Source organism: Nothobranchius furzeri, chromosome 18, assembly GCF_043380555.1.
Source record: "Nothobranchius furzeri strain GRZ-AD chromosome 18, NfurGRZ-RIMD1, whole genome shotgun sequence".
In the NCBI taxonomy this organism is placed as follows: Eukaryota; Metazoa; Chordata; class Actinopteri; order Cyprinodontiformes; family Nothobranchiidae; genus Nothobranchius; species Nothobranchius furzeri.
Genome location: NC_091758.1, coordinates 29,040,936 through 29,060,482, shown reverse-complemented (window position 1 = coordinate 29,060,482; position 19,547 = coordinate 29,040,936). Strand labels below are relative to the sequence as shown.

The 19,547-nt window shown below is 41.6% G+C and overlaps 1 protein-coding gene across 1 annotated transcript; it reads left to right on the top strand.

Moving 5' to 3' along the window:
• Positions 1-6,612: 6,612 nt before the first annotated feature.
• tonsl (tonsoku-like, DNA repair protein) lies at positions 6,613-19,077 on the top strand. The gene is made up of 28 exons (XM_015969931.3): positions 6,613-7,074; positions 7,153-7,248; positions 7,461-7,603; positions 7,688-7,871; positions 7,953-8,082; positions 8,180-8,351; positions 8,420-8,534; positions 8,617-8,768; positions 8,854-9,006; positions 9,209-9,334; positions 9,430-9,628; positions 9,876-9,931; positions 10,025-10,114; positions 10,289-10,361; positions 10,444-10,607; positions 12,948-13,071; positions 13,156-13,382; positions 13,476-13,953; positions 14,026-14,225; positions 14,377-14,483; positions 14,574-14,730; positions 14,832-14,910; positions 15,004-15,311; positions 17,053-17,224; positions 17,354-17,529; positions 17,630-17,703; positions 17,877-18,010; positions 18,648-19,077. The coding sequence occupies exons 1-28, from the start codon at positions 7,050-7,052 to the stop codon at positions 18,848-18,850; spliced, it is 4,317 nt and encodes a 1,438-aa protein (XP_015825417.3). The 5' UTR covers positions 6,613-7,049; the 3' UTR covers positions 18,851-19,077.
• Positions 19,078-19,547: the final 470 nt, after the last annotated feature.

The window sequence follows — 19,547 nt, the reverse complement described above, 5'->3', positions numbered from 1 at the left end:
TGCATCTACGTCAGTCTAAACATTGGTCGGAGTAATCACAGGCTGTTGGACACTTTTTTGATTTGTGCTTGCTTGTTAGCAACTGAACTACTGACCATGCAAATGCACGGCACATGCATACAAACACGGGTCTGGTGAAAACCATCCTTTTTTATTATAAGAGGTTTATAAGTGTGCTCTTTGTACTGAATTTATGTGCACTTAGTCTTTGTGTGCAGGCAGAAAGATGAGGGGGAAAAGCTTGAATAAAATAAACAAAAATATAAAAATAAAATATATCACTTTATGCAAAAATTCTATTTTTGTTTTTGTTAGCCCCATGCAGAGCCATTTGAACACAAATAAACATGTTTCAGAAGAAGTTAAGCCATTACTGAAATACTGAAATCATGATGAGCCATGCACATTAGCACAATTACAATAACCAATCCACTCCAGCTTCCACAGGAAGTCCAACCTTCTTTCTATTCTTTATGATTCCATGCAATGTTGCAAAAGGTTTGCAAGGGAAAGCTGCTTACCTAACACCAATTTAAAGGGGACATATTCAAAACTCACATTTTACATCCTTTTGTGCTGCCATGTGGATCTTTACTACCTTTATAAACACTCTAAACGTAGAAAAAACAATGTACATCCATTTTCTGTTAGGATTTGTGTGCCTAAAACAAGCCGTTTGAAAACGTTCCCATTTCTGATGTCACAAACAGGAAAATTTGCATTAACCCCTTTAACTTGCAAGAGAGAACTGCTGCTAATGCAACAGTATGGAACTAGGATTGGGACAATATTCAGCATAACTTGTACCAAGTTTTGTAACTTCGAACATGTTTCATCACATGTAACTTTGAATTCGTAACTTGTAACTTTAGTTTTCTAACTTGTAATTCTCAATTCGTACTTGTATTTCTTGTTTTGTAACAGGAACATTGTATTTGCTGGGTTCCTTATATAGGAAACATTATTTCTGATTGGCTTAATGAACTGACCTGAATTGGAATGTTTATTATGTGAAGTGCCTTGAGACGACTCTTGTTGTGATTTGGCGCTATATAAATAAACTTGAATTGAATTGAATTGAATATTTTGTACATGTATTTTTTTATTTTGTAAAATCAAACTTTTATTTTGTACATTTACTACTCATTTTGTATATCAAACATTCATTCAGAAACATGAAACTTTCGTTTTGTAACTAGCAGACTTCCAAATTGAAAAAATCAAGGTACAAGTTTGAAATCAAAACTCTCAAAACACACATTTCATTCTACAGGTACAAACCTCAAATCTACAGTGTTACGAATCTTTTTGTCTCGATTCTAGTGTCAGTGGGAGGAACTTGGGTGGAACCAATGACAGCACGAGTCTTAGCTACCAATCACGTTTCTCGAATTCCTGTCCAATCGGAGGGCAGGGTTCTGTCAGAGCTGTAGAGAGTTACGACACTCCAATAGACTCCCATGGAATGGGGAAGTCATGTGGTTTATGTAGCTTCGAATAGTTCCAAACAGCCCCGCTGCTGCATTGACTGTATTTCATTTTCGGTGTTTCTGAAGGATTTTCTCCGGTAAGTTGAACCCTCATTTTGTTGCATTGTGAAGCGTTAGCTAACCGCTTCGTACTAAAATAAGCCAACGGCAATATAGCTCCATACAACAGCTCTTCTCCAAGCCTCTACCAAATATCTGAGCTCCTCGGCTTATAGCAGCCTGAGCAGTAGGTGGGTGGGTGTGGCCAGTAACAGCTTGTGACAAAGCCCTGAAACGCCTCATTCTAGAAGGTCCTGAAACTGTCAAGAATAGAACTGCCGAAATCATTTTATGTGAGAGTTTTGTACAGACAATAAAATAATTATAACATATGAACTAAGTCATCACATGTTCCCTTTAAATATAAATACTATTCATATTGCGAGAGATTATTGTTCAAAACTACAAGGAGCTCCTTCACACTGGCTGATGAGGCACAACTTGCAGAGCCTGCAGTCTTTCTGCAGCTTCAATTGTGTGATTTCTTTCTTATACAACCCTAACCCTCCAGTCATATTTATTGATCAAACATCTATAAGGTTATAAAACATTATTTGACCTCCAGCTCCAGCACCTTCTCTGCGGTTGTCCCAAAACTCTTAAAAAGTTCAGCAGAATCCAGCAGAATTTATTAGCATTGTTTCTAAGAAGACCCTATTGGGTGTGATGTGATAAAATAATAAAATACAAACAAAAAATAAATAGTAATTTCAACTCAGCTGCAGCATACTGAATTATTTCACATAATTTGGCCCCAGCAGCAAAGGAGTAGCCAAAGCCAACAAGCTATAATGTTGTTTATGTTTCTCTACTTCTCTAAAATCACAGCAATAATACTTGTGCAGAGACAAGCTCGTTGTTGCAGTAACATATAAAAAAGTTGTTGTTTACAAGAGGAGAAAAAAATCAATCACTCATCAGATTCTGTGATAAAGGTTAAAAAAGCTTTTAAATTATGAATTAGTATGAATCATTAAGCTTTGCTCCGATGTAGAAATGGAATTTTCATATTTATTTATATTTTTCATTATTTTATTTCCTAAAACATTATTGTTATGAATGTTGTTTAAAATGTGACGTGATGCTTGAAGAAAACATCAAACAGGTTGCTAGAGACATGAAAATGCAAATGCCCCAAACTTTTCAGACAATTTTATGATGTTACATCAAGACAGAAAACATTTAAATTTCACTGATATAAGAATTTATACAAATGTTGGTGTAAAACTCCTATCCTGTAGTGACTGATGACACACTGGGAATATTTTGAGATTTTTGTACAAAAGCATAGATTTTTAATAATTTTTTTTCACTTCATGCCAGTTTTTCTGTATAGTTGGATCTTTAGGTTTAGTTATTCAGTGTTTTATATACTTATCATTTGTAAGTCGCTTTGGACAAAAGCATCTGCTAAATACATAAACATAAACATAAACACAAAGGTCCAATCTTTAGTCCTCCAATTGATAATAATATGATCTATTTTAATCAGCATCAAAACAGAATTTATTGGCAGGGTAAAGCCATCAAATGAGCATGATTTTATAGAATATTCCATAAAAACCAGCTATTATCATGTGGTTACATAAAATAAAATTGCCAGAATTATTGATCCAGTGTAAGTTTTTAAAATGTGTAGGTAATTGAAATTATTTTTTCTTTGATTGTGCTTATTTATTTTCAACTTTACTGTGATGAGTTCATTCAATAGAAAATGTCAGGTTAATTAACCTAAACACAAACATTTTTAACCTGGAAAGTTTGATATCAGCTTTTTAAATGATATTCGGTACACCAATGTAGTGATTCTTAATAATCAATACCTATATATGGGGTTCCTTCAGAAAAATAACTAACATCACATATCTCTCATCATTCATACTCTCTTATCATTCATACTTAAAATTTGAACATTACCTTTCTCAAAATATGACAACTACTTAAATTTCAAGGTGCATTATGTAAGAATGTAGACTGACATCCTGTGGTCAAATTTAGGTACTGCAACCCTTTTTCAAAACAAATGGATACGTTTCTCACCACCATTCTATGAGTTTCATGGCTGTTGCCGGTCGGTGTCAAATTACAAATGTCTGTGCAGACTCGGCAACCCCACAGACCCACAGAATGTAAACAATAACTACGTCCCTCTTTGGCCGTTTTGAAAGGAGAAAAGCTGGCAAGCTCCCAGCTGGCTCAGAAGAAAATCTGTTTCAGTATAACCTTCCTTCCAACATTATTGAGGCACTAGACTGATTTGTGATTATTTCACTGTCAAATTCTTGCCAGTGGTGGGTGATTTTTTTTACACCATCTGTAGATGTTAGATGTGCTAACTACATATCACCACTAGGGTACGCCAAATTACCATTCTTATGATAGAATCCACATCTTCTACATCATTAATGATGCCGCCCTGCGATGGACTGGCTCTCTGTCCAGGGTGTACCCGCCTACTTGCCCGTTAACTGCTGGAGATAGGCTCCACTCCACCTGCAAAACTCAAGGAACTCAGCAGCAATACAAAGAGCTAATTTCATGAAGTCAAAGCATAAATTCAGTCCTACCTTTGTTGCTTTTTGGTCATAATAATCTGTGTTTTGGTTTAAAAGAAATAACACTTGGTTTGTGTAATCCAACGTCCCAACATTCCTGTCTGTCTTGTGCTTTTTTATTTTTTTTTACCCGCTGGACAGTGTTTACATACCACATTCCATCATTTCCTGGTTCTTCATAATAAAAAAAGGAACAGGAAATTTGTCACAAGATGATTTGATCATGGAAAAAGTGTGAAGTCACATTTTGAAAATGCACTAAATGCAGACTAAACACAGCACGTTTGGTTTGTGTGATGTATAGATTGTTTAGTTTAATTTTCGAGTTTTTTATATATATTCTCTGATTCCTATCTTCTTCTTCTTCCAGGGAAACTAGTGAGGCGATGCTCTAGCGCCCCGCTATGGACGAGCCACCACTGATTCTTACATATTGCACCTTTAATTTAGGCTGTTGAAAAAGTCATTTATTTTGCAGCTGAATCACATTCTCCCTGAGATACAGACGTCTACTACACAGAGACATTTTCTAGTTCTTCCCCAGTTGCGGCAAACATACAAAAATACCTCAAAAACTATCAATCGGATCTGACATATTTTGACATTAAGTGAGAGGAGAAGTAGCTGAAGAGGGGGATGTATAATATGTGCATGGTATGTACAAGTTGTGTCATTAGAAGTTAAACCCAAAACAGAAATTGCAGATGTCAGCTGGTAATTTGGGACATCTCTCTGTTTCTCTCACCTTCACAAACAGGATTCTAATTGTAAAAACTGTAAATACAAATCAATTTAAATAATCACGTAATTGTTATTCAGAGGGATCGCAGTGAGCTGAGTTCTTGAAGGTCCAAATTGACACGATAGATAAAAAAATCGTTTTAGTGTTTTATGAACTTATAGTCAGTGGACTGAGTTGATACTCGTGCTACAAAATAAACATTCTGGTATGACATTTATTGTGTGATCTTTCTCAACAATCAGAAAGCAACTACTCCCTGGAAACGTTCAATTATCATTGTATCTGAGGGCAGAGTTGATTTCTAGGTTCAGATGAGCAAAGATTTCATACCAGATGACCTCAGAAACACACCCGACCCTTCAGAAAACTGTCCCTCAGTTTGGATTATCGATAAGACTACCGGCTCTTTTCCAAATATTGGTATTCCGGTATGAGCTCCACTCAGAAGCTGGGGTTATTATTTTTATCTATTTTCCTTGACACACAACTTAAACCTTGTATTTCCTTGTATTGTCGAAGAAAGACTGATATGCTTGCAGGATGTTTATCACGCTGTTGCATAGTCAACATCATAACAAGAATAGGTCCCCACCTGTCGCCGTGGTAGAAGTCAGTTGTCCAGTAATCGGAAGGTTGCAGGTTCGATCCCGGCTCCGGACAGGGAATTCTGCTGTTGTGTCCTTGGGCAAGACACTTAACCCATCTTGCCTGCTGGTGGTGTTCAGAGGGACCGGTGGCGCCTGTGCTCGGCAGCCTCGCCTCTATCAGTGTGCCCCAAGGCAGCTGTGGCTACATCGTAGCTCATCACCATCAGTGTGTGAATGTGTGTGTGAATGGATGAATGATACATTGTGGTGTAAAGCGCTTTGGAGTCCTTACTCTGAAAGGCGCTACACAAGCGCGGGTCATTTATTTACCACAAAAATTGGGTCCTTTGGTGATTCACTTGCAACTTTATAAATCCAGTTTCCTCTTCTCATTTTTAATATTAATTTTCTCAGGAGGACGAAAATATAGTTTTTTAAAGCTTCATTATAATAAGTAGACTAAAATATTGAGTTCTAAACGAATGAAAATATAAAACGTGCAATTTCAGACGCGGGGGAGCAACTCCCCATCATAACTTCCAGAGAATTGTTCTAGCATTGGCCAGGAGAGGGCGCGAAATCCCCGTTCTTTCTAGGCAACAACACATGCTGAATGGCGGTAGCCTGGCCTGCCAGACTCCTCTGTACAGAGAAAGGGTCTGGGAACTCTCCTATTCAAATAACCCCACCCCGTGAGAATTCCAACCGAGCCAATCAGCATCCAGGCTAGAATAGTGGCCCTTGAGGAACCCGGGTGCAACACAACCGTGGGTTTTGAAAGCTGGAATGGTCATTTTTATTGTGTTTTTAGCTACTAAAATGAAATCACTTTTATAATGAGTTTCCCTGTTGCCAACACCAAAATTAAAAATTTAAAGAATTTAGAAAAAGTATTTCTAACTTTTGCAAATTTATAAATCCAGTTTCCTCGTCTCTTTCTACGATTCATCATTCTCCTGCTTAATATTCATATTCCCAAGAGGATGAAAAGAAATACAGTTTTTAAAAGCTTAATTAAAACAAGGAGGTGAAAATATTCTGTTCTAAATAGATGAAAAGGTCAAAATTGCAGTATCTAATTTCAGACACTGGAGGTCAGTCACTCCCCAACCGCCCTTCATCACCACAGACACTGCCACTGAGCAACACCCATTCTTATTTTGCTTTGTAGCCCTACGTAATAACTGTCAGGCGGTTAAAAGCCTAATTGCAGGGAGAAAAAATCAATTATATTTTTACAATTGTTAAATAATATCAGACTATTGAGTTGAAGGGGCGTACTTTGATTGTTGACCGGCGTTCTCATAGTTTGAACCTGGAGTTTATGCCTGACAGACATTACAGCGGGCAGATAAATATTATCGCTTCATTGAGTGACGTTTTCCTGGCGGGGCAATGCGAAACCAGAAACTTGTAAACGCGAAGCTAAACATGAGTGTTTACGCAGATGATTGATACATGTGAATGTTTTCTTATTGCATACAGTCAGAATCTGAGGCTAATTCTAAACGTAGGCAAACGTATGACGTTGCTAAACAGTTATGAGGCAAATGTCCTGTTAACCGCCAACAGGCAGAGCTAAGCTAACGTTTAGCGCGCTGTTTGTCATTCACTACCAGCTGTCAGTTAAACCAATATGAGCTCTTCACGAGAAATCAAACGTAAGTGTTGCTCTATTTACAGCTGATCTGTTGGTTCCAAAAGGCTAAGATGGTTGTTTTGACTGCTCTTCTCTGCAGAGCTGCTGAAGGCAAAAAGCAAAGCCCAGACCAGCAATCACTTAAAGGAGGAAGCCAACATCTGCAACCAGCTAGGAGAGCTGTTGTCCAGGACTGGTATGAACCTCCACAGTTTTATATTTTTTATTATTATCACAAATGTGCTACCATCGCTTTACATCTTTATGTGACACTCTCTCCCACACACTTTCTGTTGCATATTCTCTGCGCCTTTGCAGCCTTAGATTTTATTATTTATCAATTAAATTTGCTCCCTATTTGTGCTGATGCATATAAAGGTTGTTGTGTTTGATCTGTGCATACCTCAGGTGACTACAAGGCAGCCATCAGGGAACATCAACAGGAGCTAGCTCTCTCTGAGGCTCTAAAAGATGTGATCGGACGCGCTGTGGCCCATCGGAAGATAGGAGAGTGCTATGCAGAGATGGGAAACATCGAGGCTGCTTTGAAAGTAAGCAGACTTGAATGCAAAAATGTTTTTTTAATGCATACCTAAAAGGAGTGTCTTGCTTTTTTTTTTTTTTTTGGTTTCCAGCATCAGCATCATCACCTGGACCTGGCTCGCTCTGTCAGAGATCATGCTGAAGAGCAAAGAGCTCTGGCTACCATTGGTCGTACCTACCTGTTCTGTTATGAATCTGACCAATCGAAGAACAGTTTAAAGCTGGCAGAAGATGCTTTCAGGAAGAGCTTGGCCATTGTGGATGAGCGTCTAGGTGGTGTGTATCGATTGTTTGGGTAACTTGGAATAATCGCGCTCTGGTTAGGTGGTTACGTATGAAGGTTCTTTCAACGTTTAGGGATGGTGTCCGAGCGAGAGATCAGTGAGATGAAGGCTCGGCTTTTCCTCAACCTTGGTCTGGTGTGCGATCATCTAGGGGAGCCCAAACGCTGCAGCGAGTTCATCCGACGTAGCGTCTTCATTGCAGAGTAAGAAGAACATCTCAAAACGATCTCCTAATCGTGGTCATAATACGCTTTAATTCATTTGCCCTGCACAAAGTCTTATGATTTCGTCTTGGAACAGGAGGAGCCAGCTGCTAGAGGATCTCTACCGGGCCAACTTTAACTTGGGCAACATCTACTTCCGCAACGGCCAACACTCCAACTCTGTCCGCTGTTTGGAGCAGGCCAAAGAGTGTTCCCGGAAGATGAAAGACAAGTTTGCTGAGAGTGAATGCTTTCACTGCATTGGCAAGGTAGGAGTACCCTTCTACTGTTCGTCACTGCATTTTCACAGGCTCTGATGACTCAGACTCACATCCAGGTGCAGCTGTCTCTGGGGGATTTTGTAGCTGCCAGACGATCTCTAAAGAAGGCTCTACTGTTGGGTTCTCAACAACCAGCAGACAAGCAGGCAGTGAAGAAAGCTTTTAAATATGGTGAGAGGGTTTTTGTTTGTTGGTTTTTGATCGTATTTCCTCACAGATGCATTAACAACATGACGTGTGTGTAATACCGTAGCTGATCGAGGCTGTAGGTTAGAGGAAGAGCTGGGGGAAGATCAGGAGAAGAGTTTCTGCTCCCATCGGGCTGTGGAGCTGTCGGAGCAGCTAGGGGATCTTTACTGTAAGGTTGGCTGCTACAGCAAAGCTCTGGAGGCTTACCAGGCTCAGGTGAGACACCTAAGAGAAAACAAAATGCTCCATTTTAACTTTAGCTCTTGAAATTAGCTGGATTGTAATTTCTCCTGTGAATTAGCTGAAAGGTGCTGAGATGATGGCGAAACCGGCGCGGGAGCTGGCTGTGATCCACGTGTCCCTGGCTGCTACCTGCACAGACCTGAGACAACACGACAAGGCCGTGGAGCACTACAGGAAGGAGCTGGCTTTACGACAGGGCAGCTCTACAGAGGTGCACCTTCACCCCATAACACCAAGATAGATAACTTATTACTGTGGAAGAAACGACAGATTTCCTCTGTTGGACTGAATTAACTAACATATTTGCAGGCATGGTTGTTAAAAATCTACTCTTATTAAATCACAGAGCTTGTTTTAACCAACAGCTAATGCATGCGCATAACTACTGGTGTGTGTGTGTGTGTGTGCGTCAGGAGTGTAGCACATGGCTGAACATCGCAGCAGCTCAGGAGGAGAGTGGCTGCATATCTGAGGACATAGAAGGCAGCTACAGATCAGCTTCACGCTGTGCAGAGGCGTCCGGGGAGGTCCGACTGCAGGTGAGGAAATGTGACATAAAGTATTTAAATAGAAGCAGCATTTTTATCACAGCTTTACTACAGGTCTATGTAAAAGTTCATCTTACGTCCCACAGAAACGCACGCTGAGACTCTGGCTGGCCTTCCAAAGACGGAGCGGCTCATCGGAAGCAGATGACACGGCGGCGAAGCTGCAAGAGCTTTGTGCCTCAAAGGGCTGTGATCCAGAGGAGAGTGATGGGGAGGAGGATGAGGAGGAGGAGACGGACAACACCGAAACTCTGGAGGACAGCGATGTCGTTCTCTCAGACTCAGGTAGACAGATTCATCTGCCTTGTTGTCGTTCTTTTTTAAAACACAGAAACGGTTTTGTTACCTGTTACTGACGCTACAGTTTCGCCGACGGCTGCCGGCTTCTTCAGGCTGACGCTGATAAAGGAGAAGGAAGACTTGGAATTAGAACATGGAATTAGAAATAACGCACAGCAAGAACACACCTAAGATTCATCTGCCTCCCTACAGGGGGCTGAACTTGTGATATTTATATTTATTTGCCTTTCAGATGATGATTTAGAGGGTTACGACAAAATGGTGTCAGGAAGAAGAAAGACAGGGAGGGTGAGTTAATTCATTATCAGTTAAATTATCTTTGGTTTCCTTAATTCAGACGTTAAACTTTTTGCCTTTTTTGCACTCGTGTGTTCGATTTAGTGGAATAAGAGGAACGAGAAGGGAGAGACGTCTCTCCACAGAGCGTGTATCGACGGAAACCTGAAGCAAGTCCAGTGTCTGGTAGAGCAGGTGAAAAACCGTTGAACTGTGAATCTTTTATCATGAGTGAGCTTCATGAAAATAAAAGTGTGTGTGTGTGTGTGTGTGTGTGTGTGTGTGTGTGTGTGTGTGTGTGTGTGTGTGTGTGTGTGTGTGTGTGTGTGTGTGTGTGTGTGTGTGTGTGTGTGTGTGTGTGTGTGTCAGGGTCACCCAGTAAATCCCAGGGACTACTGTGGCTGGACTCCCCTCCACGAGGCCTGCAACCATGGTCACTATGGTAACCGAGCTCTGTTCTGTTGTTAGAAATCAGTCCAGTCCAGATGTTTTCACTTACATTCTGTATCTCCGCTGTCATCCAGATGTGGTGGCCTTGCTACTGGAGCGTGGCGCCAACATCAACGATCCCGGCGGGCCCCTCTGTGAGGGAGTGACTCCTCTGCACGACGCCCTCGCTTGTGGGAATTTAAAAGTTGCACGACTGCTGGTGGAACGAGGAGCTTCTGTCACACTCCGCAACTCCAAGGTTGGTTGGATTTCTGTAGAGGTTGCATTACAAATATTTACTTTTGTAAATCAAATCAAAGATACTTTATTAATCCCAGAGGGAAATTAGAGTTATTAGTCAGCCTCATTTCACTCAGGTATCATTTTACACATAGAAACCATCTAAACTTGATGAAATCACAATTTTGTTTGTATTTTCTGTGCAAATAAGTCATTTGATTCTAAGAATTTAAAGATTTAATTAAATGACTAATATTACTGTATTTTTTTATTATTGTTTTTGCAACTTGGAGGAAAAAAAGTTAAACTAGTTCAATTTTAATGCAATTAAACAACGCTTCATGAAATACATTTAAATATGTCTGATTTAGCCTGACAAATAGTACAATTTTCCACTAAATGTAAGATTCATGGTCTTACTTTTCTTCAGCTAAGCTAACGTTAGCCACAACATGCTACCGTTATACAACACATCTTCCAAAAGATATGACTTGTAAATTACAAAAAAACTCACTTTTGTTTCTGTTTATCCATCACGTCTTGCTCCACAAAAGTATTTATGAAGAACTACCACCGCTTTGGAGGTCACATGACTTCCAGGGGAAAGGATAACGTCCGGTGTGTAGTGGAGCTATCTTGTCTGCAGTTTGGTGCCTCTCCAGATTTCAGCTCCAAATGATCACAAATGTTATGTCATCAACCAACAAAGTAGAGGTGTGAATCTTCACTTGTCTCCCGATTTGATTATGATTATTGGGTCAACGATTGAATTCGATTCGATATCCCGATGCATCACGATTATTTCATATTGATTTGTTTTCATTGATAAATAGATGTCAGATAATTGCTTTTATTTTATTTTATTTTAGTATTATTTTTTTTTAATCAAAAACGTAATTGACACAACCTGCCATCCCTCAAAAGCTCTCCATCCACAACAGGTTAGGACAAAACATTTAAACATTTAAGAAGATTTAACAAAGTAAAACATCTGTTTCCTCGTTCAGCACCACGCCTCAGGCTGAGAAAAACACGCTTTGCAAAAACTCACAAAATCTAAAAAAGTACTGAAAACCTACAGGACACATAATGTAATAATAAAATACATAATGGGTTCATATATGAGTGTTAAATATCTCTGAGCAGCTCTAGAGTCAAATATTTATGCCACAGTTGAAGTCTGTCAGAAATAACACCAAATGAAATGTTTGACTTAGTTTGTTGTTTTATTTGAACCCAGTGGTTCATTTCTGAAATGTTGGAGAATGAATCAAGTTCAGTTTGTTGCAGAAAATAATAAAACATCAAACAAATTCTACACTTCCAATAATATTTAAGATGTGTGTTTTATTCTTGCTGATAATAACACCAGCAGAAGGCTGTGGGCTGGATTAGGATTAAATTACCCAGATGATGGATCTCCTTCACTAACCAGCTAACTACAAACCTTTCCACTAACCTGTCCTGTGGGACCCTCACCATGTAACCCTCATGTCCATGCTGTCTCTGGAGGAGCAGATAGGAGAGAAGACCTCCTGTAACCTAAAATGAACCAACGCTTCCTCCCAGTTTCTCTTTAAGCTGAATTTAACATCAGTTTATCATCATGAAACAAAAGAATAAAGTGGAACAAGAACTTCTATTTCTCTATCCTTTTAACTTCTCCGTGTCCCTAAATAAAAGAGACAGACGATCACGCTGCAGCCGCCGTCATTGACCCCGCCCCCTCCCCAAGACCGGATCTCCCTACATTACAACAAGCTGTCTGACTGAGCGCTTCCAGGAGAAACAATAATGAAATTATGAAAATAATAATGCGTGTGTGGAGCATCGGTTTGGAGGAGCGTCCTCCGATCCTCTCTCTTGTGTGAGCAGACAGTCTCTCTCTCTCTCAGTTGCTGTGCGAGCGAGCGGAGCGCGCCGCTTGACAACCCGCTCAATTAACATAATTCACGGCCCAAATCCAACAGAACCGGTCGGGCTGATTCGGTTCCGGTTCGGTCTCAGGTAACAACTCTAGCGCTCAGCCCTGCAGTACCACATTAAGGCGGAACCACTTGGTAAATGTGGAGGACACTCTGACAGATTTGGATGCTGCGCTGGTGCCGCCATTAAAAAAACAAAACTACATTCCTCTATAATCGATTATGGCGTACTCTTCTACGATGCAGAATCGTTTATGTCCGCATCCCGATGCATCGATTATTTGATTATTTTCCTCAGCTCTACAACAAAGAGTTTTATTATTGTTGGCCATCTGGGCTTCTGTATCAGCTCTTCTCTACTTTTATAGCAGCCCTTCCCGTTATTTTCGTGCTCCATTCTCCATCCATCTTCCACCTTTTCTCTCTTCAATCAGGGGGAAACTCCCTCAGACACCCTGCGTCACTGGCAGAAGATGTACAGCAGAGAGCTGGACAAGGAGACCCGGCAGGAGTGTCTCATCACAGAGAAGCTCCTGAGGAAGGCTCTGTCACGGGGAGGTGAGGGTTTATCTACATATGCTCTTTTTTTTCTTCAGTCGTTCATTTTGAAAATGACATTTTCTCATCTCTTGCCCATTTCAGTTCCTTCTGCTCCAGCTGCGGCCAAGCCTTTCGATGCGTTGCAGGACAGCCAGCTGTTTGATGCAGAAAATTCAGAGCCGCTGGCGACCACTAGAGGGGGCTGTTCCTCCAGCCAGGACTGGTCTAGAACCGCCAGAGACTCGGGAGTGCAACCTAGCAGCCCAAAACGACGGCAGAGCAAACCGAGGCACAGAGCCAGAGGAACCGAGGCTGCGGTTCTATACGGGGTAACGTTTGGGAAACATTTTCTGTGTGGACAAAGTTTCCACAGAAAGGAATCGTAAAGTTTTCTAGATTCTGATATTAAATCTGCGTTTCAGGTGGCCAGCAGCAGCTCGGATGACTCTGATGGCTCGGTTAGTCCTCTCCGTCCTGTCCACCCCAGACGCACTTTCCTAGCAGCGCAGAGTCAAAAGGAGATCCCTCCTGAAGAACTTGCTGCCGTCCCCAGCTCCAGCCGAGATGGCACCAGGGAAGCCCCCGCCCCATCTGTTTTCGGACGAGACGAGTACCACAGCGCCATCCGCGGTTTAGGCAGCTCCAAAACTCTCCAACAGAGTTTCGCTCATCCTCAGTTCTCCAGCACGCCCGCCGCTTCGTCCATTAGCAAATCTGCTCTGGTTCCAGAGGACGAGTATCTGGCAGACGACTGGCTGGAGGACGATTTGTTGGAAATGCAGCCGAAGAAAAAGAGGAGGCTTCGGATGGAGCGCGGTGAGCCGAGAGGGGAGGAGACGGCTTCATCGTCAGCAGCAAGGAGTCAAAGCAAGCCGTCGAACTCCAACTCAACCTGCAGAGGTACCTGATCTGGGTTGGTTTTATTTGTTTTTACTCTTTTCTCTTCATGTTCTTTTATTTTTCTTCTTCCAGATTATTCCGTAAACTCCTCCTCATCCAGCTGGGGAGTCTCTCAGAGGAAGAACGGCTTGCTAAGGCCTCGTCAGGTGAAAATGTCTCAGATGCCGGGGATGGTGAGATTAGGGAGGCGAGAGGTCAACAGGTCACACAGTCCCAATGTTACAAGTGACGAGGACATGAGACCAGAAACGCCTCTACAAATTCCCCATCAGGTACGAAGGCCGGCCTGAACCAGAACGGGACACGTCGTCTTGCTTTTTGAAATCTTGTAGCTTTTCCAAGCTGTTCTTAATCATTTACTAAGATGTTACTTAAAAAAACTCATTTAATTGGATCATCTCATTCAGTTTTTGTTTGTTTCAGACTACAGCTCAGGCTTCAGCTGCTCCCACGCCCACATCACTGCCTCCACCAATCAGGATGAGGGTCAGAGTGCAAGAGGACGTGTTCCTCATCCCAGTTCCACAGAGGTTGGTGTAGAGGTCCACTGAGGAATGCAGGCTAAGCGCTGCAGTGATGAATGTGGATGATTTACCATTTTGACCCTTATGGTTTCTCAGTGAAGCAGAGTCCTGCACCGTGTCGTGGCTTTGTGATCAGGCAGCGCGGCGTTACTACCAGAAATGTGGCCTCCTGCCTCGTCTTTCACTGCAGAAGGAAGGAGCTCTGCTGTCTCCTCAGGACCTGCTGCTGGCTGTCCTGCAGACCAATGAAGAGGTGATGAATCCCCCATCCTATTATCGTTTCTCTAAATTTTGAGGGTCAAAATGTCAAATATAGAAGTTTTTACCTCGGATTTTGACCTTTTTACGAGTCAGGTTCTGGCTGAAGTTTGCTCCTGGGATCTTCCTCCTCTCCCTGAACGCTACAGAAAGGCGTGTGAGAGTCTTGCAGTGGGTGAGCAACACACACACACACACACACGTTTTTTTTTTTTTTTTCATATTTAATTTTCCTTTTATGACCGGAAGTGTCTCTGTTTCCACACAGAGGAGAACAAACGTGTGACCCGGTTGTGTGAGGTCCAGGACAGCAGCTCCTCGGTGTCGGTGTGTGGTCTCAGTCTGGGCCCCGCCTCCCTCAACCCGCTCCTCCGCGCCTTTAAACTTCAGGCCAGTCTCAGCGAGCTGCGCGTCTCTGGCAACCGGCTCTCAGATGACCTTCTCCCTGAGCTGGTCGCCGCGACAACCACCATGCCTCATCTTCGGCTGCTGGACGTTTCTGCTAATTTAATAACGGGAGATGGGCTGGAGAGGGCTGTTGGCGCTCTGAAGGGACAGAGTCATCCCGCGTTTCCGGTAAGTCTGCTGCTTTTTTTATTCCACCTGCTCCTATAGTCTAATTATTTATACCCCCAGACACATTTTTACACCTCACAAGCACAAACTTTGTTATTTAGTGAAATTTTCCACGATAAAAGATCCACAAACGCATCTAAGACGGGAGGGTGTGGGTAATTTCACACTTAAACGAAACAAACTCCATTTTTTACCTGTAAATGTTTTCAGCCACTTTGAGTTTAACATGCAGGCTGAACATGAAAATTGTCTTCTACCCCTATTTCCTGTATTAGCTGCAGAAGGAAAACGCTCGGATTACAAAAGCCCGACGTCACGCTGTTAACTCGTTCACTGCCAATGACGACTAAAGTCGTCATTTGCATTTTTTTACTGTTTGAGCATCGGAACGAGCCCCCGCGCTGAGAGAACAAACATCTCAGCCCTGTAGCCAATCTTCATCCGCATACGTCACAGATCACATGATCAGGAAGCAACACATCCATGTGTTTGGAGATCGTTTTGGGCCGTTCCTGTGAAAAAAGTGAGGTGCGAACCGGAAAAGCGTCTGCCGATCACAATTCGACAACGGATTATGAAAGAACAGATAACGCTCGAAACACGCGGCTTCTTCCTGATGTAAGAGGTGAGTCTCCTCTTTGTTTTGGTTGTTTTGGCATCAACATCATGCTAGCGCGCAACGTTCTGTGGCTCTTAAAAAAACAGTAAAAACGGTGAGAAACGCTGGCAGCGAAGGCCGTTAGTGATCAGGAAACGGCTGGCAGTGAATGAGTTAAGTATCATTCATGGACACACCCATCTTGGCTCATGACGGGGAAGGATGTTGTTGGTTTAGCGTCCAGGAAACGGCAGAGAACATCTCGGCTAGTAGAAGCTAACTGTTAGCACTAGCGACTCCACAACACGGCAGAACTCCTTCAGGCTTGTGTTGTTTGTGGAGATAAAACATCAACATTGAAAAGCAAACGGAGTCAGCAGTGGAGCCAATCAGAGGCAAGATGTTTAAATATCAGGAAATAAGACTCCCAAGTCCTGCCGTCATCTGCTCACCTCTGCTCTGGCTAGCTTCTACTTCTTGAAAAAGGAGCGCCAGAGCTTTTTTTTCCCCCACAGATCGACTCGCCTCTTACCCTACCTCCTGACTGAGGTATTAAATAACAAACACTAAAGGGATTTTGTAGTAAAATTTTCATCACTCTTTCCAATATGTCATCTTTTCCATTGATAAATACACGCCACACTTAACCGATTTTAACGTCTTAAATGTTGAAAACTGTGTATCAGTTTCACTCCACGTCAGCGATGTCCATGTTTGTGTTGGTTTGTGTCAGAAAATCTATTAAAAAAAAGTAAAGTTTGTGGCTTTAATGTGTCAAAATGTGTAAAAGGGGTATGGATGCGTTTGCAAGGCGCGGTAATACCAAGCGTGTGACCTTGAAGTAGCTGCTGCTGAATTTAAGATGTCATCGAAGCCAAACTCATGAGGATCTTAGTAACAGCAGAGGTGGAGGAAGTCCAGCTTAGTTCGCTCTTTTGACTCCTTTTTTCTCATGTTCACAGGTAGGTGTTTGTTTCACCGAAGTGTGATGATGACCACACTTTCCTGTCTAAGATGTGTTTGTGGGTGTTGGACCTCACAAAGCAGCCTTTAAATATTTCCTTTCACACCCTCCTACACTGATGTGAGCATGATGGAGAAATGTCTTCATTAGAGCTCCTGTCATCGTTTCTGCCCCTTTAGTGCCTGGAGGAGCTGAATCTCAGCATGAACCCTCTGGGAGACGCCGTGTCCGAGTCTCTGTCCTGTCTGCTGTCCCTCTGTCCTCTGCTTTCCAAGCTGTCCCTGCAGGCCTGTGGCCTCACCGCTCGGTTCCTTCAGCAGCATCGGCTGCTGCTCGCCAGCGCTCTGAAAGGTGAATCCTTTTTCTTTTCCTCAGGTTTAAAAACACAAAAAAGGACCTCTCCTGTTTCCAGTAGGGATTTAAGCCCGAGTCACTCTAACACATATTCAGAAAGCATATTTTACTGTTTTGATCCCTTAGAATTGGGTCACCTGAAATCTGTGTCCCTATCCCACAATGCACTGGGCTCCACTGGCTTTGAGCTGGTCTTGAGGACTCTGCCGCTCCACTCTCTCACTCACCTGGACCTGTCCGCCATTCGTAGGGGTCCTACTGATCACCCGGCACTGGAACACCTCACCAAAGTCCTCTCACAGGTACACACACACACACACACACACACACACACACACACACACACACGGGTCATTAATGCCTGCTTTTCAGACAAATTAAAGCACACATTTGCTTTTTCAGGAGGAGTGTTCTCTGACCCACCTGAGTCTGGCCTCAAACGGACTGACGGACAGCAGCATCATCGTCTTGTCCAGGTTTGTGCTGTTTTAAAGGTCGTGGCCACGCGTGATCATTTGTCTTCATCTAAGCAAAAATATATATCAATAAACCCAAAAGCAGTGATGTTTTCCTTTTGATCTGTTATCAGTTTGATGTCTTTTTTTCACGAGTTTGTCCTGTAAGGAGTTTACTTTGATGTCATCTTTAGGTGCCTGCCTTTATGCCCGACTCTCGTGAGTCTGAACCTGTCAGGAAACCCGTCTGTGACCTCAGTGGGACTTCAAAGCATCCTGATGTCCATGAGAGAGGCGTCCCGACCGCTGACGCATCTAAACCTTCAGGGTGAACATCGTTCCGTCATCATGTAGCTTCTTCAGTAGCAGCAAATATCATGAGATTAGCTTTTCTCAGACTTTTCCTCATTCATTCATTTATTTATTTATTCATTCATTCATTCATTCATTCATTCATTCATTCATTCTGTGATTACATTTAATACCAATCTAGCATTATTCTGAGCTTCTAATCAAATTATTAGCCTGAATTCCCTAAAACAAGACTGAGTCACTCTTTATTTCAGTTTATTGTCTTTTTAAATGACAGAAAAATATATAACTATAATTAGAAATGTGAATAGTTGAAAATTTTGTTAAAGTCTTCAGAAATGATATAAAAAAAATTAACGTCAAACAATCAGCTTTGATTTTTTTTAGGTTTGTCTTTGTTTTATTTATTTTTCTGTTTTCTCGACGTGTTTCCCAGTTTTTAAATTTGTGGCTCATTGATTTTTTTTATTCCAGCGTTTAAAAATTCTTATTTTAACAATATGATACAAATAGTTGATTTTCATCAAATATTTAAAATATTATTGCTGTTTTAGTCATAAAATTGCATTTAATGAGCTTTTTTATACATTTTCTTTTATTATAGAAGCAGGAAAATTCCATAAAACCAGACATTTTCCCTGTTTTATCCCCAGGATGTCAGGTGTCTGGCCCGTGGGATAGCTATGCCCTGGATGGTTTATCCACACACGTTCAGGAGCTCCGCCTTTGCTCCCGGAGCCTGAACAAACTGAACCGAGACGCCTTAAAGCAGAACTGGGTCAAGAACCACCCAGATGGATGCTTCCTGAACCAAAACTCCAAGTTCCTGCTCTCTGCTGCAGACTCCTCTAGATGACGATCGTTTTTAAATTCCCTTCGTCTTCATCACTGATGCAGTTTTAAGCCACGTTTTTAATAAAGCTGCTTTTTAAGGGTTTAATCAGTGAAAGTGTGAGGAGACTAATAAAAGCAGATCCATTTCATGGAGTTTTGAAGGCCCCCATTATATGTAAATATGCAAAAAAGTTGTTTTTCTGTCTTCAACCCATGAAATAACTTTGTTAAATAAAAAAAATGAACGGATCGTTGAATGCTTTATATTCTCTTCAAATAACTCAAGTTTTATTTTCTTTTTGTTTCTTTTTCACTTCTTTTCTGCTTTAGTTGATGGTAATCAGAGCTGATTTCCATAACGGGTAAGGAAAAGGTTTTTACTTGCATAAAAAATACAGAATTACTTAAATCTCCCACTATTTTATGAGGACAAAGTGCAATATTAGATTTAATTGTAATCTAGACAACCTATTTCTGTATTTCGCAGTCTAATTAAAGTGGCCTTTAAAGGCAAAAAAGCCCGCAGGCGACCAGAAGTTTATCTGGGCTTTAAACCTTTTTTTTTACTCACAAATTTGATTTAAATATAAAAAATGATGAATAAAAATAGAATAAGTTAATTTTCTTACAGATGTGATATGAATTATGTGCATATTAACTTATTTTGATTTTACCCTCAGAGGAGGAAAGCATCACTAATATACTGATCTCTAAGTCAT

Excerpts from the sequence above, each read along its gene's own strand:
- tonsl (XM_015969931.3), top strand. The coding sequence starts at position 7,050 with ATGAGCTCTTCACGAGAAATCAAAC. Across the intron at positions 7,075-7,152 it reads CTCTTCACGAGAAATCAAAC|AGCTGCTGAAGGCAAAAAGC; the intron begins GTAAGTGTTGCT and ends TCTTCTCTGCAG. Across the intron at positions 10,608-12,947 it reads TCACACTCCGCAACTCCAAG|GGGGAAACTCCCTCAGACAC; the intron begins GTTGGTTGGATT and ends CTCTTCAATCAG.